At 44.3% G+C, this 23,261-nt stretch overlaps 1 protein-coding gene across 13 annotated transcripts in view; it reads left to right on the top strand.

Moving 5' to 3' along the window:
• Yap1 (Yes1 associated transcriptional regulator) overlaps positions 1-23,261 on the top strand; it is a 70,814-nt gene that overhangs the window by 20,313 nt on the left and 27,240 nt on the right. For 8 of the 13 annotated variants that reach the window (NR_172096.1, XR_015626770.1, XR_015626768.1 and 5 more), the window contains 2 exon segments: positions 10,835-10,950; positions 21,790-21,903. Coding sequence is in view for 8 of the 13 variants with exons in the window: in NM_001394329.1 (NP_001381258.1) it covers positions 10,835-10,950; positions 21,790-21,903 (230 nt within the window). In the remaining 5 variants the exon portion in view is untranslated. 13 annotated transcript variants of the gene reach the window in all.

Here is a 23,261-nt window from a genome sequence, read left to right as displayed (position 1 = left end):
ATACACTTGTCGCTCTTGCTGTGTTCTGAATAGATGAGGGCTGAGGGGAGGTAGAGAGGCTGGGGGGGTGACGGTTCTCTGACAACATTGGAAATGCACTAATGTCTGTGACCTACCTCTCCCCCTCTCCCATATGAATTGTGAAAGCAGAAAGGCTTCTATTGGTAGGTGAAACAGTTCGAGAAGAAAAGAAATACACGATGTGTCATTTATTTCAGTCTCTCATATCAAACTTAAACCTTATAAACCACAAACTGATAGGGAAGTTGAAGCTAAAGGGAGCAGTGCTTAAGGCACATAACTTTAGGGTTCCTGGGACATTGCATGCAGTGTATTTTGATGCTGTTGCTCCTCATCTCCGAGGTCTTGGGGACAGGGTCTTGCTCTGTAGTCTAAGCTAGCCTGGAAACTACTGTGTATGTAGACCAAACTGGTCTTGAACTCCTGGTGCACCTGTAATCCCAGCACCTGAGGTGATGGCTGAAGGTGTGCACCCTCGGACCTGGCATGTCATACTGGCCACAGTCACTTGTTCGTGTAGCATCTCTTCAGCCCTGATGTGTATAGCCTTGGTAGTTTTCCTCTGAAATTTAGGGCTTTCTTAGTTTTAAATTGCTTGGGTAACTTTGCGGGACATGGAGGGTCTGTCTCATAGTCAGGAAGGCACAAAACAAGATAGAGAGGCACACCTGATACTATCTCTAATCAGGTGAGAGGACTTCGATCTCCTTGCTCACTGGCTAACAGAACCACAGAAAGCTGTCCAGTATTGACAGGTTTTGAGTCAAAAATCTGGAATCCAGGTGCCTGCCTAGAGTCTAGTATACTAGTGTGTAATTTGTACTTAGTTAGCATAACCTCGTGGTTTTGCTGACTCTTTAGTCTCATGACAGTGATCAGGCATGGAACAGAGCACTCTGCCAGGCCTGCTCACGTTTGCACAGATTCCAGCACTCGAACTGTAAAGAAACCACAAAGTTGGTCTTTCAGTGTCTCTTCTACATTTTTAAGTGATTAAGTTTCACTTGCTGTGATCAATATAGACTCTACGGGAAGTGACCTGACATCTTCTGTACTCAAGGGAGTTGGGCATTACTCGGATGTACATGGAGAGAGCGTGGGTAGAGGATTGAGGAGTTCATGGTTCATCTCCCAACTGTGCAGCTTTGCTTCCCAAAAAGGACTTCCAAGCAAGCAGCAGATTGTCCGGCTGTTATCTTTAGAATTTTAATGAAAGCTCTTTTTCCTATTTATTTACTATCTTTTGTAAATGGAATATCATTTAATTTTTCTGTCCTTTTATGATACCAGTGGATCGTCTGCCTGTTGGTTCTTTAGTAGCGTAGTAACCCTGAAGAGCCTTCACCTCACTCTCAGCAGGCTCATGGCTCCTGCCGGTGATCTTGGCGATCAGGATGTTGAGGGATATTTAGGATGTTGGCGGTGGGGTGGGGGGCTGCCATGAGAGTGAAGTCAGCTTGATGACATAGTGAGTTTCACCAGTCCGTGCTACAGACGGAGCATTTTCTGGGGACTCCATTCTCTTACACATGGCTTTATAAATATTTAATATTTAGTATAAAACCATCTGTCTCATAACTTTGTGGTATCCTTGTTTGGAGCAATGATTTTCTCTGACTTGAAATTTAGATTGTTATATGGCTTTTGTTTGATTGCTTGCTTGCTTGCTTGCTTGGTTTTTGTTTGTTTGAGACAGAGTTTCTCAGTGCAGCCCTGGCATTCCTGGGATCAATCTGTAGACCAGGTTCTGCCCAACAACTCAGAGATCCACCTACCTGCCTCAGCCTCCTGAGTGCTGGCCGTAAAGGCTATGCTGTGGAATTTTTAGTGTTATAAATGGTGAGCAGTATGCTGTCCTTGTGGGCTCTGGGTTGACTTCAGAGGTTAAACTTGCTCTACCTGTGAGCAGTGTCTGGTTTGCTTATGAGCAGCCACCAATACAGGCTTTTAAGGAGCCAGGCAGAGCAGCGATTAGAAAACCTAGTTATCTGTCAAAGCTGTCTCTGCAGGAGACAAAGTCTGCTTAGGCAGATGTCTCAAATCAAAACCAAGCACAGCAAAGCGCCCAGTGGCAGATAAAGGATCCTATATGAGTGTTTATGCCTAGCATTTGTGTAAAATTTGGGGTTAGCCATATAACATTAGAATCATGTTGAAAGTGCGAGGTACATTTTGTTTTTACTTTAGTTTTTGGAACAGGGACTAGTTTATCTCAGGCTGGCTTCTAGGGTGTGTTGTGGTATTTACATCTTGCAATGGTGTCCTTGTGAACTCCTGATCATCCTACCTCTGCTCCCTCCCAAGTGTGTGTGGCCCCACAGTAGGCTTGAGGGTTTTGTTTGACCGGTTTTGTTTTCTACTTTGTGTGTTCACATGCATGTGCAAGGAAGTCAGAAGGCAGCTTGGAGAGTGGGGTCTCCCTTCCTCTGTGGCTTTTGTCACTAGACCAGCCCTTTCCCCCTTGCCTTTCCTCTTTCTTGTCTTTTTTTTTTTTTTTTTTTTTGAGATGGTCTCACAATTAAACCAAGCCAGCCTTTAACTTGATCCCAAGTATTGAGATTTTGCATTACTTCTCTCCTGAGGATGTGTTTCTAAATAGTGTCGTATGTTCTTTGGACATCACACTAAGATCTAAGGTACCTACCTGTCTTATTTTCTACCTCTTGTAGTTTCTTATTGTGCACGTAACCAATGCTTACTGTGGGGGCAGGGCTGGACGGCCTGCTGGGTGAGAAGAATAAATAATCCCTTATCTCACGCTCATGGGTGACACTTGGCTGTGTATTTTCGGGCTATTTGAAACAACAGCTCTTCCGTAAGAAGGCACCGTTTGTCTCCCACTAGTAGCTCATGAGTAGAACAGATCCAAATGTGACCTTTTCGAGTCTCACCCTGATAGTGTGTATATTGTTCCCTCCGTGTGTTATGTTGTCGCTTTTAACTTAGTTTTGATTCTTGCTTGTGCTTGTTTTTATTTATGTGTATGACCACATGCACATTGACCTGAAGGATGCCTCACTTTCAAGGCTAGCCAGAGATAAATCTGAGAACATGTCTTGAAAGTTTAAAAAGAAAAAATAAAACCAGCTGGTCTAGATAAAGCTTATGCTTCTGTCCCCTGATGTAGAGGCAAGAGGACAACTTTATAGGACTCAGTTCTCTCCTACCAAGTGGGTCATTGACTCAAACCTGGGTTATTAAATTGGCAGCAGTGCCTTTGCCCTAAGAGATGTCTTTTTTTTTTTTTCCTTTCTTTTCGGAGCTGAGGACCGAACCCAGGGCCTTGTGCTTGCTAGGCAAGCGCTCTACCACTGAGCTAAATCCCCAACCCAAGAGATGTCTTAATAGCCTGTATTCCTTTTACTTGGCTGCCTTCCAGTGTTTGTGAACACCATATTTTGCTATTGATTTGCTAGTAGACATTTGGGATCTCTCGCCGTGAGCCGCTGTGAATACATATGAGAGCCGGAGTCTTTCAGGTGTATCTAGAAATGGGATTGCTGGTGCTGATTTCACCTTCAAATTCATCTTGAGGAACTTTGAAACCTACTTAGCAGTGCAAAAAGCTAACACTTGTTTCAGATCTTGGAAGACATGTAGTTTCTATGTTCTTTCATGGCAGGCATTGTAAAGGGTGCTAGACCTTTCTCGCAGGTCTCTTTCTTTTCTTGTGTGTGGATGAAACCCAGGAAGTCACATGTAAGTGGTTGCTCTGCCGCTGAGTCACACCACCAACCTGCTTGGAGCCCCTCCTTCATCTGTGTGTGCGTGAGGAGGAGGAGATGAGGAGTCATGAGTGCAGGCTCTCAGACCCAATGGTGTCTTTACCCTGCTCCCACACTCCTACTGGGAGTGCTTTTCCTTCCTTTGATTTTTCTATTGAACTTTGTATTAGGACAGACTGGGGTATATGAAATAACAGCTCCTCTCTTTCGCTGTGAGCCACATAGTCTAGAGTCACTGCTCTTGCAGCTTCTTCACTTAACCTGTCACCACACAAAGCTGATGAGCAGGAGTTTAGGAACCTCATTTTTGTCCCCTGCTCAGTAGTGTCATGTGTTGCACAGCTACCATGAGTCTCATTTTGGTCATCTATGGAGTGGGGGAGGATTAGCCTGCAAGATTCAGAACACTGAATAAGCAGTTCGTGGTGATGCACTTACCTGAGGCCAGATGGTGTCACTGAGAACGCCTGTGTCCATTAGTAAAGGAAAGAGGCCTAGTGTAATTGTGAGATCCTTCCACCGTAATTTAAGAAAGCAGATGGGGGACGGGACTTAAGTCAATACCAAGCATTGAGAAAGCACTGAGGAATCTTCAACTGGAAAGTCTCCCTCGTGTACCTGTGAGGGGTATCTCACTGTACACTGTCAGGATCACAGGGTGTCTTCACTAAGATCCTTCACCTGACCGGCAGGTGACTGACACCCTGGTGAGTGTGTTTGTGGGAGCTGTTTTCAGCTCTTGGTCTCAGCATCAAACAGCGCGGGTGCTTCTCCCAGTGACCCAGTGCAGCAGCTATTGGAAGAGCAGTGCCCGTGCACATTACACACACTCAGGCTGCGGGAGAAGCCAGTCTGGGTGTTACCTCAGGGAAGCTAGGCTGCCCTGAGTCAGGACCCATGTGTTGTAGTTCCTTTGCAGGGGAATACTTAAGTCTGTCAACGTCCTCTCTAAAATGAGATGGTAGGAAGCTCTGGATTCTCACGTTGCACCACACTACATGGCCTGACCTTTAATAGCAGTAGTTATCTTTACTGGTTTACTTATCAAATCCAGGGATTCCTTATGTCTTAGTTTGGGTTTCTGTTGTTGTGACCAAAACTCAGTGATGAGCAAGCAAGCTGGGAAGGAAAGGGCTCATTTGGCTTATGGAGGAGGTCAGGATAGGAACTTAATCAAGCAGGGCTGGAACTTGGAGGCAGGAGCTGATGCAGAGGCTATGGAGGGGTGCTGCTTTATATGACTTGCTCAGCCTGCTTTCTCAGAGAACCCAGACCACCAGCCCAGGAACGGACCCACTCATAATGGGCTTGGACCCGCTCATGTTGATCATTAATTGAGAAAATGGCTTACAGCTGTGTTGTAGTAAAAAAATTTTTAAAAGATCCATGGCTGCCGCTTCCTGCAAGTTCTCACTCCTCAAGGATCCACAGGAACCTCGTGCTCCGGCTGCTTCTCTTGTCAGGCACTTTCACACAATCTATAATACATCCACACAATAAACTTACAACCAATTGATAAGGATATAAACCTAGATAAGATAAATTTACCTACAGAAATTCTTGGCAATTCAGGACCAGCCGGATGCTAGTTATCCTTCTATGTCTCCGTCTAGATTCTCCTCAATCCTCTTCCTCCTCCCTCCCTAGACTTTTCCCTACCTACCCTTCCTTCTCATCCAGTGATGGCTATGCCTTATCCCGGACCCACATTGCTGCATAGTGACATCATCCTACACGTCACCCTTTCTGTTTAATTTAAAAATTTTTCATCAAATACAAGCTGTGCACAGCTATTACCATTAGAAAATCATCTAGACAACTGTTTTCTCAAAGTTAGTTAGCTTGGGTAGGCTATGAGACTAGTTAGTCTTCAACTCAAAGATCATTTTCTATCAGTTTCTCTTAGATCTGCTCACTATGGCTGCTACTCTGCCACGAGGTCTGTGTTCTGTCCACTCTGGTCCCCTAATTACCATGACACACACAGACACACACACACACACACACACACACACACACTCACACTCTCTCTCTCTGCACGGGGAACAGAAGCAGATCCGCACACTCCAACTACCTCTCAGCCATTTCTTTTTATTTTTTTTAAAGATTTATTTATTTATTTTATGTGAGTACACTGTCACTGTCTTCAGACACACCAGAAGAGAGAATTGGATCCATTACAGATGGCTGTGAGCCACCATGTGGTTGCTGGGAATTGAACTCAGGACCTCTGGAAGAGCCATCAGTGTTCTTAACCACTGAGCCATCCCGCCAACCCCTCTCAGCCATTTCTTTCACACAGTCTGCCTTAACATAAGTGCTTGCATCACAGGTGCGAACCACCATGTCGGGCCTGCATGGTATCTCTTCCTCAGAAATGTGGCATCAAATGAGCAATTAGTTAACATGTTCAAGGTTCAGATTCACTCCCCAGGTTGCCTTATTGATACTGATGAGCATCTTTAATAAAAAGATTGACGATGTTTTATAATATCCAATGGTTGTTGAAAGAAAATACTATATGTAGTGGCTTCAAGATAGGTTTGGCAGTTAAGGGCACTTGCTGTTCTTGCAGAGGAATTCGGCCTGGTTCCCAGCATCCATGTGGTGGCCAGAAACATGTCTAATCTAGTTCAGGGGGTCTACTTCCCCCCCCCACCGACCCCCTGGCAGTGCATATCCGTGCAGGGAAATAGTGACAAAGTGTGTCAAGGCTCAGTGGGTAAGGAGCTTGGCAGGCTGGACCTGACATGGTGGCAGAAAACTGACTCCTGAAACCCACCTTACTCACGTAATTTTGAAAATTTACAGAAAATACTTTTTTTTTTTTTTTTTTTTTGAGACAGACCTTTTCTGTATAACAGTCCTGGCTGTCTGGGAACTCAATCTAAAACCATTTTGGCTGGCTTTGAACTCACAGAGATCTGCCCCTCCCCCTGACCCTACCCCTGGAGTACTAGAATTAAAGGCATTCACTTCCAAACCCAAAAAGAAAATACTATTTTAAGATTCTTTTGTTAGGTTCAGTGGGGGTTGGTGTCATCAGCCAAAGTTCATGTGAATTTCATTTTCCTAATTATTTAGTGTCTCTTCTACCATTTGGGGAATGTTTATAAACTAATAGACTCATTGTCTTAGCGGTTTGGGTGGCCGAAATCCTGTTGTATTGTTAGCAGTTAAAATGTCAGCGTGGCCATAAATTCATGGTGGATGTAGGCCCAGGTCTTTAGTAAGATGGCTTCCCTTGAAGTAGGTTTGGGAACCAGCACACACAAAGGCCCTAATTTGCAGGTGTGAGCTGGTTCACTGAACAGGTCTGGTGTGGGTGGCCACAGAGAGCTGATGAGAGCTTGGATGGACTGCCTAAACTTGTCTTCCTTCCTGGTCCTGAGTCTAGGGCCTTAGGCTGAATTCTTGTCACAGCAAAGGAGGGGTGAAGTCTGGGTCTGAATTGAACATCTTGGCTTCTGACCTTCATGGTCTCCCCTCCCCAGCTGACAGACAAAATTAAAGGTTACCTTTCATCTCTAAAGCAAAGCTACTTTTTTCTGGCATGCAGTAGTTCATTTAAATACCATTTGTTTGGGACTATCGATTTATTTAACTATAATACATCTGGGAAGCCGAGAAGTCCTAATCTGCCTTTTTTGTTGTTGTTAAAACAGCATGTCTATAAGTAGATTTAAGAGAATATTTAAAATCATTAGAGGTCAACCTAGTTTCCTTTCTTTTTTCCTCCCTCCTTCCTTCCTTTGGTTTTTGAAACAGGGTCTCACTATTTAGCCCAGGCTGACTGCAGTTCATTACATACAATCCAGCCTCTGCTCCTGAATGCTGGAGCTTCACAGGATGCCACGTCTAACTCTGTGTGTGCGTGCGTGTGTGCGTGTGTGTGTGTACATACTGAGGGTGTGAAACCTGGAATCTCAAGGTGTGGTGGGTGGCAGACCTGCTCTACCAACCAAGCCATGCTCTCCACCCCTGGTAATTCTGCAGGTTATTGGGAGACTCCATTTGGAGTGTTAGAAATGATCGACTCCCTGAGGTTCCAGACTTCTTGGGACTGGCTTGTATTCGTAGACTCCTTTTTCAGCTCTATATTTCATTCTTTTTCCTGATAATGACAGCTAGGGAAGGTCTACCAAGACCTTATTTTAGGGACTCATGAATCTTGGAATCTGGCTTTTGTTCTCAGCGCATTCTATGCTTACTTCTGTCATTTTTGGTATCATGAAAGGGGGAAATGTGAACTTAGAAGAAGTGGTGTCTATCAGTCACTACAACATTATGAAAACATGGTGTTGATTTGGAGGGAAACCATTTGGCTGAAGGTGAGAGTTTCTGGCCACACATTTTTGAGCACTTTACTGACAGCCAGTCTCAGATTTTGATTTCTGACAATACTGAAAAACTTACCATAGAAGAAAAGTGTATACCTTGTCTCATAGTTATCAAAGAATTATGCCATGTGGCTCTCTGAGCCTTTCAGAGTTCTGAAGAGTAGGTGATGGATTTATGAAAGGATTGGCTGTGGTCTTAGAACCAGAGTTGTAGGAGGACTGGGTTGGACAGTAGATCATTGTTCTAGAGGGCTTAGGTTTCCCTGGGTAAGAGTGTCTTGTAGCACCTGGCTGTCATGAGCACTCCCACAGAGTTTCTCAGTGCATAGGTTTGATATGGCACAAGGAACCTCCCTAGCTCTGCCACTAGAGTCTTCTGAATCCCAACAGTGGCCAGTGCTCAGACAACAAGCAGTCTTCACACCCAGTTTATAAAACAGCCTCGTTCTTTTTCTGAAGTCAGGGTCCCCCTATATCTCCTCAGGATACCTTTCTAGGCCTAAGTCAACTTTCCAGTCACTCACTTGAACTTCTCATTTAGACAATACACTGATCTTATAATTAACTGCAAATTATCACACTTTTCTATTAAAAACTCATGAGAGAGAGAGCGTGTGTGTGTGCGCACTGTGTTTAGTGTTTAGGCTTGCTCTGGCAGCCTGCATCTCTGTGAACTCAGCTGTCTCTTTATCGAGCTATACTAGGGGGCTTTTCAACAATTAAAACTGCTAATTTTTCCCAATAAGGATAAAATGATATATATGTGCATAGCTCTGGCATCCTAGAACTCACTGTGTAGATTAGACTGGCCTCAAACTCAAGAGGTCTATTTGCCTCTGCCTTCCAAGCTGACAGTAAGTACTCTCACTACGCCCAACCCTTGAGGGTAGGCTCTTCTCCCGTTCCACCTTTCATGGATTTGGGATTGAACTTGGGTTGTCAGGCCTTCGTAACAAGTGTGCTTAGCCCCTGAGCTGTCTTGCTGTCTCTAAAATCAAGATTTTTGAGGAGCACTAAGAGTTATTGATTGGGCACGTTGGTTGGTCTGATTTGCAAATTGACCATGTTATGTTGTAAGAACTCTTTGTCCAGAGGTTTCCCACAGTTAGTATTTTGGGATTCTCTCTGAGGAAGGCAGTGTGTCTGTATTTGCTTGTTTTGTTTCCTAGCTCATTCTTAATTTTAAGCTTGGTGTAGGTTGAATGAATGGTAAAGAAACTTTCTTTTAGTTTTTGTTTGTTTATTATGTATATAGTATTCTGCTTACTTGTATGTCTGTATTGCCAGAAGAGGCCACCAGATCCCATTATAGATGGTTGTGAGCCATCATGTGGTTGCTGGGAATTGAACTCAGGACCTTTGGTAGAACAGTTAGTACTCTGAACCTCTGAGCCATCTCTCCAGCCCCTAGAAACATTTCTACTGTCTTTGTGCTATCACTTTATCACCTACCAGGTGACAGCCATCTGAAGTCTCTAGATCTTTCTATCTCTTACACCTACCTTATTCTTTTAGCTTTAATTAAAAATTTGTTTTTAAATGTGTGTGGGGGTGTATGCATGTGCCTACAGAGGCCAGAAACAACATAGAATTCTGAGGAGCTGTACTTACAGCCACTTATGACCTAAACTGCCTGATAGATGGGTACTGGAAACTCTGGTACTCACTAGGTCAGCTAGCCTGGCCTTGAGCTCACAGATCCACCTGTCTCAGCCTCCTGGGTCCTGGGATTAAAAGTGTGCACCACCATGCAGGGCTCTACAGCATTTCCTAGGAACCACAGTTCCAATGACTTTTAAATATGAAGTTGATTCTCAAAGCCTTGGGGAGTAAATAAAACAACCCCCATTCCTCCTTTCTGAAGATAAAGCAGGTTGCCCAAACATACCCCTGTAATCCAGATTGTCTTTGTTAGGGCTGTTTGGGGTTTTGAGTTTTGTGTGTGTGCACTGTATTTGTGAATTGTGTGATCATGTGCATGTTCACATGTGCACTCTTACATGTATGGAGGAGGCCAGAGGTGACATTACATCCCATCTTGAAACAGGTCTTCTCACAGAGTTCTGATCTTGTCTTGGCTGGACTGGCTCGACGCTGAGCTCTGGGGGGGTCCATCTGTCCCCATCCCTCAAGTACAGAAGTCAGAGCTTCATGCTGGTGTGGCATTTCTCCTGTCCCCATAGCTAGGGTTTTAACACACGCACACGTGTGTGTGTGTGTGTGTGTGTGTGTGTGTGTGTGTGTGTGTGTGTGTGTGTGGTACAAACCAAGTGCTTTATAGAACTTTGGGAAACAGTGCCTTCAGGAAGTACAGCTTAGATGAAAAAGTAAATGAGTAAAAGCCTAAATGTGCTCCTGTGAGATACGGACCCTGTAAAGCACAAGCTAAGACTTTAGCAGGGAGAGGCAATGCCCCAAGGAAGAAGACTGCTCCTGGCAACGGTCTCTCAAGGAAAACAAGAGGTTGATGGTGTTACCTGATGTTCAATCTCTGAAGCACCAGAGTTCAGCTTTGAGGAGGAGGTGTGTGTGCTTATTCAGTGGGATAGTGGAAGGTTACAGGAACACCTCAGTGCTAGAGCACTTATACAACATTTTTTTTAAAGGGGAAAAAGTATATTGGTAATTCAGTGACTTGTACAGGGTGGGAAGGCAGAGTAAGCTGAGTCTGATTAGGATTCAGCCATTCTCTGTTCGAGACTTTCTTCTTAGGGATGGTGGTCTGACTTTCACTCTGCTTTGTCTCAGTCACAATGATCAGACAACAACATGGCAGGACCCCCGGAAGGCCATGCTCTCCCAACTGAACGTTCCTACATCTGCCAGCCCAGCAGTGCCCCAGACGCTGATGAACTCTGCCTCAGGTGAGTACCACCCTGTTGGGAGAGCCACGTGCATGTTTCCTGGATCCTGTGTCCATGTTTGCCCAGTGCGGTAAGAGACATGATCCAAAGCAGCCTGTGTAGAGCCGCAGCCTGCTTTGTTCCTCCTCTGCTGAGAAGACTGATATAACTGGGAAGGAGCTTTCCAAGGCCAGGCTTCCCATTGTCATGGCACTTGTGAGTTTGGGGTTTGTACTTTTGTTTTTGACATCTTATTTGTTTGTGCGTGTGTGCGTGCGTGCGTGCGTGCGTGTGTGCGTGTGTACAGTGGCATGTGAGAACGACTGCTCTCCTACCACCATGTGAGATGCAAGGGTCAAACTCAGGTCAGTAGGCATGGCAACAAGCACTTTTACTCTTGAACACCCCCTCCCCCAAAGCATTTCTGAGGTGGTCTCATATAGTGATGGCTGATCCAGAAGCCCTGCTCCTCCCGCCTCTACCACCCTGTGAGTTTGTGTTTGATTACTGCTGCCTTCTATCTGGAGTCCATGATGACACTCTGCTCATCCTTTTGAAATATGATAAAAAGCATGTGTTTTATTTTAGTTGCTATAAGGACTGAGAAGAGCACAGCTATACTGCATGACTGCCTTGGGGGCACTGGAATCCAAGCTTTAGTATTCAAAACTCCCTTTTTATGTGTTTGTCTTTGAGATGGGGTCTGCCAAAACTAGCCTCAGACTTGTAGTCTCCCTGCCTCTGCCTGGTTTGTGTGCCATCTTGCCATATTTAAACTCTTTAGGAGATATTTGTATGACCTTGACAGGACCTATAAGGATACTGCATGTCATAAACCCCAGAGCACCTCTTACTTCTAGATCTAGCATGCACTGTTAAACTGTCCTCACTGCTAGGTCCAATGATGTGACCCTTTAACCCCAGCACTCAGGAAGCAGGGCAGAGCTCTGAGTCCAAGGCCAGCCTGGGATATAGAGTGAGTTCCAGGACAGCCAGAGCTACATAGTAAGATACTGTCAAACAAAACAAAAGCAAAAACTAAATCTCTATCCTAGGTACAAAAATGAGCTTACAAATTAAATTATTTGACAGCTTATGTGACTACAGTTTTTACTTGTCTGCATGATAAGGAGTCATACTGCTTGATAGGGGGAGATGCTACAGAAAGTTGTATGATACATTTAAAGCCCTTGTTTAAAATTTCTGTATATGAGATTTTTTATTTGATTTTTAAATAATGTTTTTTAGTTGAAATGACACACCATGTACGTACATAGCTGGTGTTTATGGTGGTCAGGAGGGCACATCTTGAAACTGCAGTTACAGATGGTTATGAACCACCACATGGGTGCTGGGAATGCATCCTGGTTTCTCTGAAAGAACAGTAGGGGCTCTTAATCTCTGAGCCATCTCCAACCCGAGAAAGCTTGACTTAAATAGACAGGTAGTAAGCATTAGCTAGCACCTAGGTATGTATGGGAAGAAGTGTTCCATGCCTAGTGGCACAAACACTAGTGGCAAATCTTAAGATGCTTCCTGGCTTTCCTAACTGTGGAGCTTCTGACAATCAGTGGCCAGGAGTCAGGTAGCAGACTTGACTGGAGGATTTGCAGATGTGAGACTTCCTCCTGCACCAACCTCACTCTTGAGTTGAAAACAAGCTTTGAGAGGTGATGGCTGAAAATGAAGGTAAGGCCAGAATGTGATGTTGAGCCATGTTAACTATAAAGGTGACAACTCGGTGATGAATAAGGTTCCACAGCAGGAATATACTGGGGCAAGCCCAGAGTCTGTGCTTTGTGTGTGCTATTTGATTTAAGTCCTGGAGCTTTAAAGGTATATTTCACTGGTAGTTTTACTTTGGTAACTTTTTTCTCTTTTCTTCCCTAAGATTTATTTAGTTATTTCATGTATGTGGTTACACTGTCGCTGTCTTCAGACACACCAGAAGAGGGCATCAGATATCACAGATGGTTGTGAGTCACCATTTGGTTGCTGGGAATTGAACTCAGGACCCCTGGAAGAGCAGTCAGTGCTCTTAACCGCTGAGCCATCTCTCCAGCCCAGCTTTTTTTTCTTTAACTACCAGATATCAAATAAAAGTTGTAGGACTAGTATTTCACACTATGTAAATGTATACTTTAGAAGTCAGTAGCAGACACTTCCTTATTATGGAAGATGTGGCAGCCTGTGTCTAGCGGGTTAGTTGGCTCCTTTTAGAACATTGTTTTATCATAGTAGTCCGTCCATTTGTTTGTTCTTTCCCTTCCATTTTTTTGGTTTGATTTTTTTTTTTTTTTTTTTTGAAACAGTTTCTCCTTGTAGCTCTGGCTGTCTCAGAACTTTGTACACCAGGCTGACCTCAAACTCACAAAGATCCACCTGCCTCTGCCTCCCTAGTGCTGGGATTGAAAGTGTTTGAGACCGTGCCTATCAAAAATTATATTTTAGTCGTTGTTATGTATAGGGGAGGGGCTTGAGTGTGTCAGAGCATTTTTTTATTAATAACACCTTAAATTATTCAAAGAAATGCAATTTCAAAAACGTAAGTTACAGCAGTCAGGAAAAAAAACAAAATAGAAACACATGATCAGTACTGCCTGTCCTTGTGTTTAACCCTTTGGTGGCTTTATTCAAAATACAGTTGCACAAAAGTATTAACTTCAAAGTCTCTATGGACTTATCATATTGTGTACACAAGCACAGCACAGAGAGGGTTAGAACAAAACCCAGAACTTCTACAGAATAGAAAACCCACCCTTGCTTATTTGCATGGAAATACCACCCACAAAACTAAATAAGTCTTAATAGTTCCGAGCATAATTCTCTTGGGCTTGGATTCTCTTCTGCCACAGGTCTAGGAGTTGAACTCAAGCTTGGGAGGCTTTCCCTACTGAGCCGTCTGTTTCCTCTACAGCATTAATGGTCTAAAGTATGAACATGAGAGAATTGGGCAAAGTTACCTTTAGAATCAGAGATACAACAGCAGCTGGTGTTTAGGCAAAAGAAGTCGGATTCAGAACTTGCTATTGAGCTCTTACAACCCCACTCCTAGACTCTAAACCATGTGATACGTGTCAGAGGGGACAGAAGAGGACAGGGTGACACTGGAGACCAAAGCTGTGAGCTTATAGAGATTTGTTTCTAGTAATTACACTGTCTGTTAAGGAGGACTTTGTGGCTAGACAGTACAGTGAGCTAGGAAGAGACTGGTCAGCAGACCTTAAAAAACATAGTCACCAACTACTGTGCCTGTGTGATGACACATGCCAGTAAGCTAGCACTGCAAGAGCAGAGGCAGGAGGATAGCTGCAGCAGGGGTACCAAATCAGAAATGTCCAGGTCGCCTATAGAATGTAGCATCTTCCTGTATGCTTTAAATGGTCTCTAACTTATGTGATTTGACCATGTAAATAGTCAAATAAGTGGTTATGCTGGAAGAAAATATCTTTACATTTTAATACAGTTTAAGTTTTTTAATTGTTATACATGGTTGACTTAATCAGTGCATATAAAGCTTGAGGACTGTGGGGGACCTGTTATATATGGAAGTCTCCAGAATGGCTATGCTGCTTCATCTGTTGCTGTGGTGTGTCTGGAGGTTTTTGTTTTTCTCCCAGTAGAGAATTGAGCTCATGGCCTCACAGATGAGGCAAAGTCTCTTCCACTAAACACTGTCCCCATGTCCCCTCCCCAGTTACACCCCAGCACATACGCTCACCTTTGAGACCATGTGGCCAAGGCTGGCTCTGAACTCCTTGATCTTCCTCTCAGGTGCTGAGGTTACAGATGTGAGCCACCACTCCCAGTTGTTTCACTGGAAGACTATTTCAGTCATTCTCCGTATAGACATAAGGGTGAAATGAAACATTTTGAAATGAAAATTAGAAGAGCTGTACACTCTTTGGAACCTGGAGATCAAAGCATATCCCTGCTCGTGTTTACCCTGTACCCTGAGCTGTAATCTCAACACACCTGTGCCCACGTCAGAAGATGGGCACAATGGCTTGTTGATAGGATTTCAGTCTAGAGGTGTGTGTCTCTGACAGACAGGCAGCCCTGATGGGGTAGGTGGGAATTTGGAGGGAAGGGGGTAATGGTGTAATTGTATTATCTTAAAAACAAAGGGTGTAAAAAAGATTCATTTAAACATAAAGTAAATGTGACCCAATATTTTATAAACTATTTGTAATTAGTGGCAACTGGTTATTCATTTAAAGTAATTTAAAACATCATCTGAGCCAGCCAAAGACTTTACCATGCACCTTGGTGATTTAGAAGTAGCCACTATTCTTACATAATCATGTGGGTCAGGCATTGGGCGTATAACTTGATGGTACTTGGAGAGCCTTGAACCAGATTTTATCCGGAGCAGTGGCCCCAGCTCATCCTACCCCTCCCCTGCCCCTCCCCCCAGACAGTCTGTCAGTGCACACAAGTAACGGGAAGGAAGTACAAAGATTTTCAGCCCTGCTAAAATAGAAAGTGTCAGTCAGTTTGCAGGTGGCCCTGGTCTCCAGGGCCAGGACTCCTAAAGCTTGTTAACCCTGAAATAGCCCGCACAAGGCTGACTTTACTCTGCTCAGAGCTGCTCCAGCACTCTGGATTGGGAACTTTTGACATTACCCAATTTTCTTACCATTTGTACTTACCAGAGTAATTGTGTTGAATTGAATTTATAAGTAACCTTTTTATGTTTGGTTTGGTTTTTTGTTTGTTTGTTTGTTTGTTTGTTTTTTTTTTTTTTGCTGCAGGCTCAACTGCACCCCAGGCTGGCCTCAAACTTGCAGCTGTCTTGGCCTGAGCTCTACATGCTGAGCACTGGTTACTGCTTTTCAGTGGCTTTAATAATGCTGCTTCCCCCCCACACACACACACACACACACTGCCCCTCTCTCTCTCCCTGTACTGGTTATTGCTTTTCAGTGGCTTTTTTTTTTTTTTTTCTTTTCTTTTTTTCGGGGCTGGGGACTGAACCCAGGGCCTTGCGCTTGCTAGGCAAACACTCTACCACTGAGCTAAATCCCCAACCCCTTCAGTGGCTTTAATAATGCTGCTTACACACACACACACAGACAGACGCACACACACACTGCCTCTCTCTCTCCCTTCCAAAAGACTGGGTGAGCCTGGGTGAGTGCTGAAAGGGGGTGGGGGTGGGGTGTACAACTCGTGGGAATTATTTTTTTCCTACTCTGTGGGACTTGGGGACCAAACTCAGGTTTTAGTTTTTACAGCAGGGCCCTACTTACTACGATCTACTTCCTAAACTATCAGCTAACCTTTTCTTTTTCTAATCAAGATTTTTACATTTTTGTTTATTGACTTACTGTGTGTGTCTGAGTGTATATGTGTGTATATCACAGGAGCCTTTGGGGGTCCAAAGAGGGCATTGGATCCCCTGGAACTGCAGTGAGTGCTGGGAACTGAACTCAGCCAGCGCAGATATGATTTTGTAACCCAGACTACCAGCCTTGAATTTTGAACCTTTCTCCCTGTGTCCCAAGTGTCAGGGTTAGAGGTGGGTACTAGATCTACACAGGTAGAAACTGAAGCTCCCTTGATCTGACCTGGAGCAGGCATTGGCAATGCTTCCCTTCTACTTAGGAGTTATTTGAACTCTGATGGTTACCCATAGGTGTAAATAATGAACCACTAAGAAAAAAATGCAAGCTTCTGTTACCAGGCCCACCGGCCCAGAGAGCAGGAACAAACAGAATACACGGAGAAGCCATGGCTGTGGTAATTGCCATTTTCTAGCTCCTGAGGAGAACCAGTTATTAGATAGTAGGACTCAAAGATAGATACCAGTGTCCATGTTAAACTTATTCTTCAGTATTTTTGTAGATGTTTTGGAAATTTTATGAAAAGAGATTAAATTATTTACATTTAAGGACCAAATAAAATTCCTGTTTATTTCCTCCCTCTGCACATGCTAGGATTTTATTTTTGTCTTCTCCACTGTTCTCTTAAGTCCTAGTCACTGTTGCTCCAACGGCTTTTGTGACTCATGGAAGGAGTATTTGTGTGAAAGATTAAGATGCTAATTTTTCAAAAATGGTATCTACACTACCATATATAGACAGAGTGTAAGTGAAATGGATTAACTCCCGCAGCAGTAGCCAAATGGTTCCTAAGTAATACTTTTTAAAAAACATGTATGTAAGGATAATCAGCAGGTAGAACTGAACTTTGGTGTCAGTGAGAGGTGATCGTTTTACTTTATCACTTTGAAGTCTAAATGAGCACTTTCAGAAAACTGATCTTACCAAATCACCGAGCTGTTGCATTAAATTCAAATCTGGTACCCTAAATGGGACATATATAACAGACCCATGACCTCTAAGTCTCAGGGAACACCATGGAAGATGGGGCAGAAAGATAAGAGGCAAGAGAAGAGGGAGGAGCGTTGTGAATGCTGGCGTGCTGTGAGTGCTGTGGACCTGACATGGCTCTTACAGCATAAGCTCAGCGCCTGTGGTGGCCTGCAGAAGATGAAGCCAGTCCACAATACCAGCATGAGTGTGAGGAGGGCCTTGGGAGGACTTGCCCCAGTTGGCTGCTGGAGAAGGGAGCCATTTTTCTTGGTGTGGTCCCTGAGGTTGTCTGTGCTCTCAGACGGCTGCAAGCCTATACCCATGCCCATTGGACTAGGACTCACTTTTCTGTGAAATGGGTACAGGTGGTTTACCTGCGTGTATGTTTGTGTACCTTGTGCACACCCGGTACCTTTGGAGGCCAGAAGAGGGTGTCAGTCTCCCAGAACTGGTGTTAGACATGGTCGTGAACCATCACATGTATCCTGTAAACCCAATCCAGGTCCTCTGCAAGAGTAGCCAGTGCTTGAAAGTGCTAAGCCATCTTTCCAGTGAGTGAGTTATGAAGGGAGGAGTGCTGGAGTGGACATGATCAGGAAGTCAGTGAGCACTGTACGCATGGTGTTTTTATCTGAGCCTGGGATCCGTGAGTAAAATCTGAGGAGTGGCCTGTCCTGGCTCTCTGGGTGTCTCTGGCACACTAGGAAGTATGTCCACTAACATGAGACAAATGAGTGAGTTTTGACAGTTGTCACCGTTATCTCTTGTGTCTACTAACCTAAAAATGGATGAGTTTTGACAGTTCTTACTGTTGTCCCTTGAGACTAGATATTGCCCTTCCAAAGTCATTGATTCAGCAAATACCAGCAAGTATTGCCTTTTCTGTAACAAAAATCACAACAGGGAGCGTCACACAGAGCCGGCAGGCCAAGCACAGGAAGCAGTAGATGATGGCTATAGGGAAGGGCTCACCAAGGGAAGCAGAGGTTCATTCCCACCCTCAGTCATTATTCAAGCCCTTCCTGCATACCAACCTCTGTTTAAATCATGAGACCCAGTTTATAGACAGACACATCATATTTCCTACAGTTAAAATGACAAAGGGGAGGGTAAACCAGCTACAAGTTTAAGTGACCAGGGCTTATGTGGAGGAAGGAGAAAGAATCCAAGCAGGGTATGGTGGCCCGATCAATGCTCTTGAGCCATGTGTTGGGAATACAAAGACATCATCTGGAGGAGCCAGTAAAAGTCAGCAAGGAAGCCATTTGTGTCCTTGTAGGTTTTGAAAAGAGAGCATATGATCTGAGTTTACTCATTTAACAGACAGGAAGTCGGGACCATTTAGAACATAGGGGATGACAGAATGTAACTGGTGAGTGGGAGAGAGAGAGAGAGTACTTGGTTCTGGACCTGGTAAACAGGAATTTAGTGAGAGGGAAAGAAAGGTTAGGTGTGAAGGCACCTGCTGAGACCTGAAACACAACCTTGACAGTGGTAGAGAGTCTAGGAACAGACAGTAGAAATGTCAGGATACCCGTGAGGGGCCAAGAAGAGTTCAGTCTTCTTGTGAACATTCCTAGAATTCCATTAAAACACAAGCTCACACCATCTCAAAACACACACACACACACACACACACACACACACACACCCCTCTTGGAGAGATGGCTCAGTGGTTAAGAGTGGTTGCAGAAGTAGAACCATTTGCCTCCAGAGCTGGCGTTACAATAAGCATTCTGTTGGAGCTTTCTTCTTTACTTAGGTCTGTTCATCTCCATTCTGTAGATACTAAAAGGAACCATCTGGTTAAGGAGCTTGCCCAGGATTACAAGGTTAATAAATATTTAGCTAAGATGGGCCAAGTTGTAAGCTCAGGGTATAGGACACTGTGAAGCAGCAGGATTCCACCCCGAGCTTTCAGTTTGAGGTCCACGTGCTCTCATTGCCATTGGTAGTCTAGAAGGATATTGAGGCACACCAGCAAGTTCTAGTGACCACAAGGCCTCAGTGAGATTTTGGAGTCCTAGGGATGAGGTGGGGTTCTGATAATTCATTGGGCATTTGTGTGCTAAAGCAGGTTCATCAGTATATTTATGATTGTTTTAGATTCAAACATCTAAGCTTGCACAGAAAAATGACACGACTTCAGAAATTGAGGCAAAAGGAGTGCATGCATATTCTCTCTCCATTCTAAATATGAGCGCATGCCTTATAAACTTGTTAATCAGCACATTAGTATTGTGCAAGACTTTAAAGGAGAAGAGGTCTGTAAAACTCGAGTGTCTGAAGTGTTTTTGAGTTTCAGGAGAGGAGGTATAAAAATGAGCAGAGCAGCTTTGACTGCTGTTGGTCAAGTTTACAGTGTTATAGAGAGCTCGACTGGGTCTGAATCCCAAGGCTGCCACTTTCCAGCTTAGGCATGGAACTTGGCTTAGCTTATTCATCAGTTACATGGTAGATAATTGTGTCTATGTCGAGGTTTGTAAATGATTTAGTAGTTGCTCGCAAAGAATGCAGAACTGTGCCTGCTGTGTAGTGACAGCAGCATGGACTCATTTGAAATTGGCCTAGATTTTAGAGCTACTTTTAGAAGTACTTTCTAAGGCAGCTGCTATCGCCAGGGTGTGTGCAGCCAATCTCTCATTGTCCTCTGGATTTCTCTGACTCAGGCAGGTGAGGAGGGGCTGGTCTGATAGACGGGGCAGTGAAGACTGCTGACTGGGTAGAGATTGCAAGTGGTTTCCTGAATTATTCCAAGGCAAGGGCAGGGAGCTGAGTCGCCTCCCGTGCTGCAGTGCATCTGTTGTTTAAGATACTTTAAGCAGGTCTTTGTTTCCCACGTTCAACTGACTGACTGACGCTCTTGGACTTGGCTCGCATCATGCACGCTAGGTGAGCGTCTGACCCCAGGGCTGCAGCCTAGACCTCTTTCTGTTTGCTTTCCTTAATTTCCACTGCTAAAGTTGCGATGCAGAACTGTTATCTTTTTTGATAATCTCCCTCAGAAGGAAATAATCTTACTATTGCTTGTGTCCATATAACATTCTAGTTCTGATGTGAAATGTGAAAGACATAGATAAATAGGTAAAGTGATCTCTGCTGGTTTTGAAGTTACATTTTGATATGGAGTGTACATAAGGTTGTTAACATTGTCTTTAAGAAAAGTACATTATTTAAATTGATAAGGGGAGAGAAGATGCAGGTCTAACTGACCCTGTGTTCTCATTGTTCATGTCTGTAATTCTGTTTCAAGGTTTTCATTCCATTTTTTAATGGTAGGGTGATATTAGTAGAACACTTTCAGAACTAGAAACCAAACCCAGGACCTAACATGTACTGAGCCAGTTCTCACCTGTTGGCTTATATTGCTCACCCTTAAAAATTGTCTTAAAGATAAGGCTTCACGAAATTAGTGTTGGCCCTGAATTTGTAATTGTGTGAAGTGGCCTCAGTCTCCTGAATAAATAAATGAGATTACAGAGAGGGTGTGTGTGTGTGTGTGTGTGTGTGTGTGTGTGTGTACAACTGACTCACTTGCATTTAGTTCTTTATATCTCCAGGAAACAGAAGTGGAAACTCGTGCTTGAATTCCAGACTACCCCAGCACACCTAATTGTTCATCTATGTGGGGACAAGGTGGAGTCACTGTGACAGTGCCATCATTACCTAGTGGAGATGAGCAGTCACTACCTGTCACCTCCCCTTGGCTAATGAATTCTCAGATGAGCTAAAGAGATCATTAGTGCAGTCTTTAGAATGAAGTCTGAGCAGAGAGAAGGCCATGATGGTGCTGGTTGGTGGTTCTGACTGACTGCTATTGGGTGGAACGATGGCCAGAGTCCAGTTGAGCGAGCGAGCGAGGGAGCACATCCAACCCCATAGCATCGTCTCTTGGGATTGTCCAGTTGTGGCTCACTAAACATCACTGTGTGTGTCAGCCCCTCAGGGTCTTAGGACTCTGACCTTTTAAAAGGTTGTGTATTTTTCAAAAATACCTTAGGAGTAAGCCGCCTTCCCGGTTACAGTTTGGTTGTTCTGTGTGTCTAGTACAGGGGGCCTCTTCCTTCCATTTGCTACTTTCCAGAAGCTTCCTTGCTTCTGTGAAAATAGGACAATCTTTTTACCTCACAATAAGTGTCATGTTTCAAAGCCCTCTCTGTCCTACCAACAAACTTAGCAGTCTCAGCTGAATCCTCTCATGCTTGCAGAGTTCTGTAGGCCAATAATCTGAACTGTATCTCTGTTCTGGATTTCTTGGCGAAGGCACTCGCATACATAGTGGAGCACGGCTGTATCAGCTGAAGTGTGCTTTAACCTGACCTTAAAGTTCTGCCTGTGTCTCTGGGGATGTTAATTTCACTGCTTAGTGGTTTATTTTTCATGGAGGATAATCAGGTAAGTGGTGGCCCTGCCTTATTCTCTCTGTTCATAGGCTGTAGTCTGTCTTCATATCTGATTGTGATCGTTCTGCTTTAAAGGAGCAGCACTCAACTGTTTGAGGTACACCAGATCAAAACCAACCAGTCTGATTTCTGTGTTGTAGGGCCTCTTCCTGATGGATGGGAGCAAGCCATGACTCAGGATGGAGAAGTTTACTACATAAACCATAAGAACAAGACCACATCCTGGCTGGACCCAAGGCTTGACCCTCGTTTTGGTAAAGGTTTACCTCAGAACCTTTGTGGTCTTTGGATGATAGTGTGGGGTCTGGGGAGACTTAAGAAAACTTTTAAAAAAAATCAGAATCTGTACTGCCTGTGGTAGCAAGTGCTGTATACCCTTATTGGGTTTTTGTTGTTGTTTGTTTAAACCTGAGGAATCTAGGTCCAAATTAGCCTTGGCCCGGGCTGGGTGGGGAATGCTGTAAAGCTCATTGCTTCATTCATGTGGTGATCTGGTTGGAAACTGGCCAGCACGTGGAACAGAGTTTTCCCCAGAGGTGTGCGTGCTTGGCATGCCACACACTATCCGGGCTGAAGGTGCAGACCTGGCTCTGAGCACGAGAACGGATCTAATGGAAGAATTGTGCAGTTGGTGGGGATTTTTAACCTAGGTTTACGTTAAGGCCCTTTCCTTCACTGTTTACTTAGGAAATGAAAAACAAAGCAGAGCCCTCCTCCCAAGTGTGCTGGGTGGGTAAGGGTCTCCGTTCCCACTCACAACCTTTCTGCCCTGTCTGTAGTTTCATCTGTTGGCTTTGTGAAGTTTCTTTCCAAAGCATGGAAAATGAATCTAAAAAAGAACATATAATGTGGTTTGAGCACTCATCTTGGCCCTGATGCCTTAATGGAAACAATGTGCAGAGCAGTGAGCGGGCAAGTTGGGCGCGCCTGGCGCAGTGCACAGTGCTCGGTGCTGAGCCTTTGAAGCTTCCCAGGGGCTGACCTGACCACCCCATAGGCTTTACTGGAAAGGAGAATTAACTCTGTGAATGCCACCAAAACACAACCCTAGGGTTGGGTAAAAATAACTTTCCCGGAGAGAGTCTTATAGCCTGATACAATCCTCAGTGTCATCTGTTCACTTAGAAACAGACACCACAACAATAAAAGACAATGTTTGAATTTACCTCAGATGTCAGCTTTATTGGCTAGTTAAGCCCCTCCCCCCTTCTCCAGGGACATCAGAGGTGGGACTGTAGCCTAGGCCATCATTTTGACAGAACCAGCTGTTTGTGCTTCAAGACCTGTTGTGGTGTTAAGAAAGTAACATACATGCTAGCAGTTCGCAACTTCAGGTTCTGTTAATACTTGAGTAAGCTTTTGTGGTTGAAGCAGAGCATGAAGGTAGAAAAATCCCTTAAATGCCGCATTAGTGTCCTAATGCATAGATGACACTCATCTGGAGTGATAGAGCCACATTTCCTTAAAGCTTATTTGATGACTCACTTCATCTGCCCTTGGAGAGCTTGGAAGAACTGCTGGGCCGCTCCCTGTAACTTGTAGCTATGTGTGTGTGTCCATAGTATGTGGTGGTGTTAAGAGAGAAGAAAGAGGGAGAAGCTTGGCAGTGGGC

The sequence above is a fragment of the Rattus norvegicus genome, chromosome 8 (genome assembly GCF_021556685.1).
Source record: "Rattus norvegicus strain SHRSP/BbbUtx chromosome 8, alternate assembly SHRSP_T2T, whole genome shotgun sequence".
NCBI lineage: Eukaryota > Metazoa > Chordata > Mammalia > Rodentia > Muridae > Rattus > Rattus norvegicus.
Note: the sequence above shows the minus strand (reverse complement) of the source record. Positions and strands in the feature narration are given on the sequence as shown.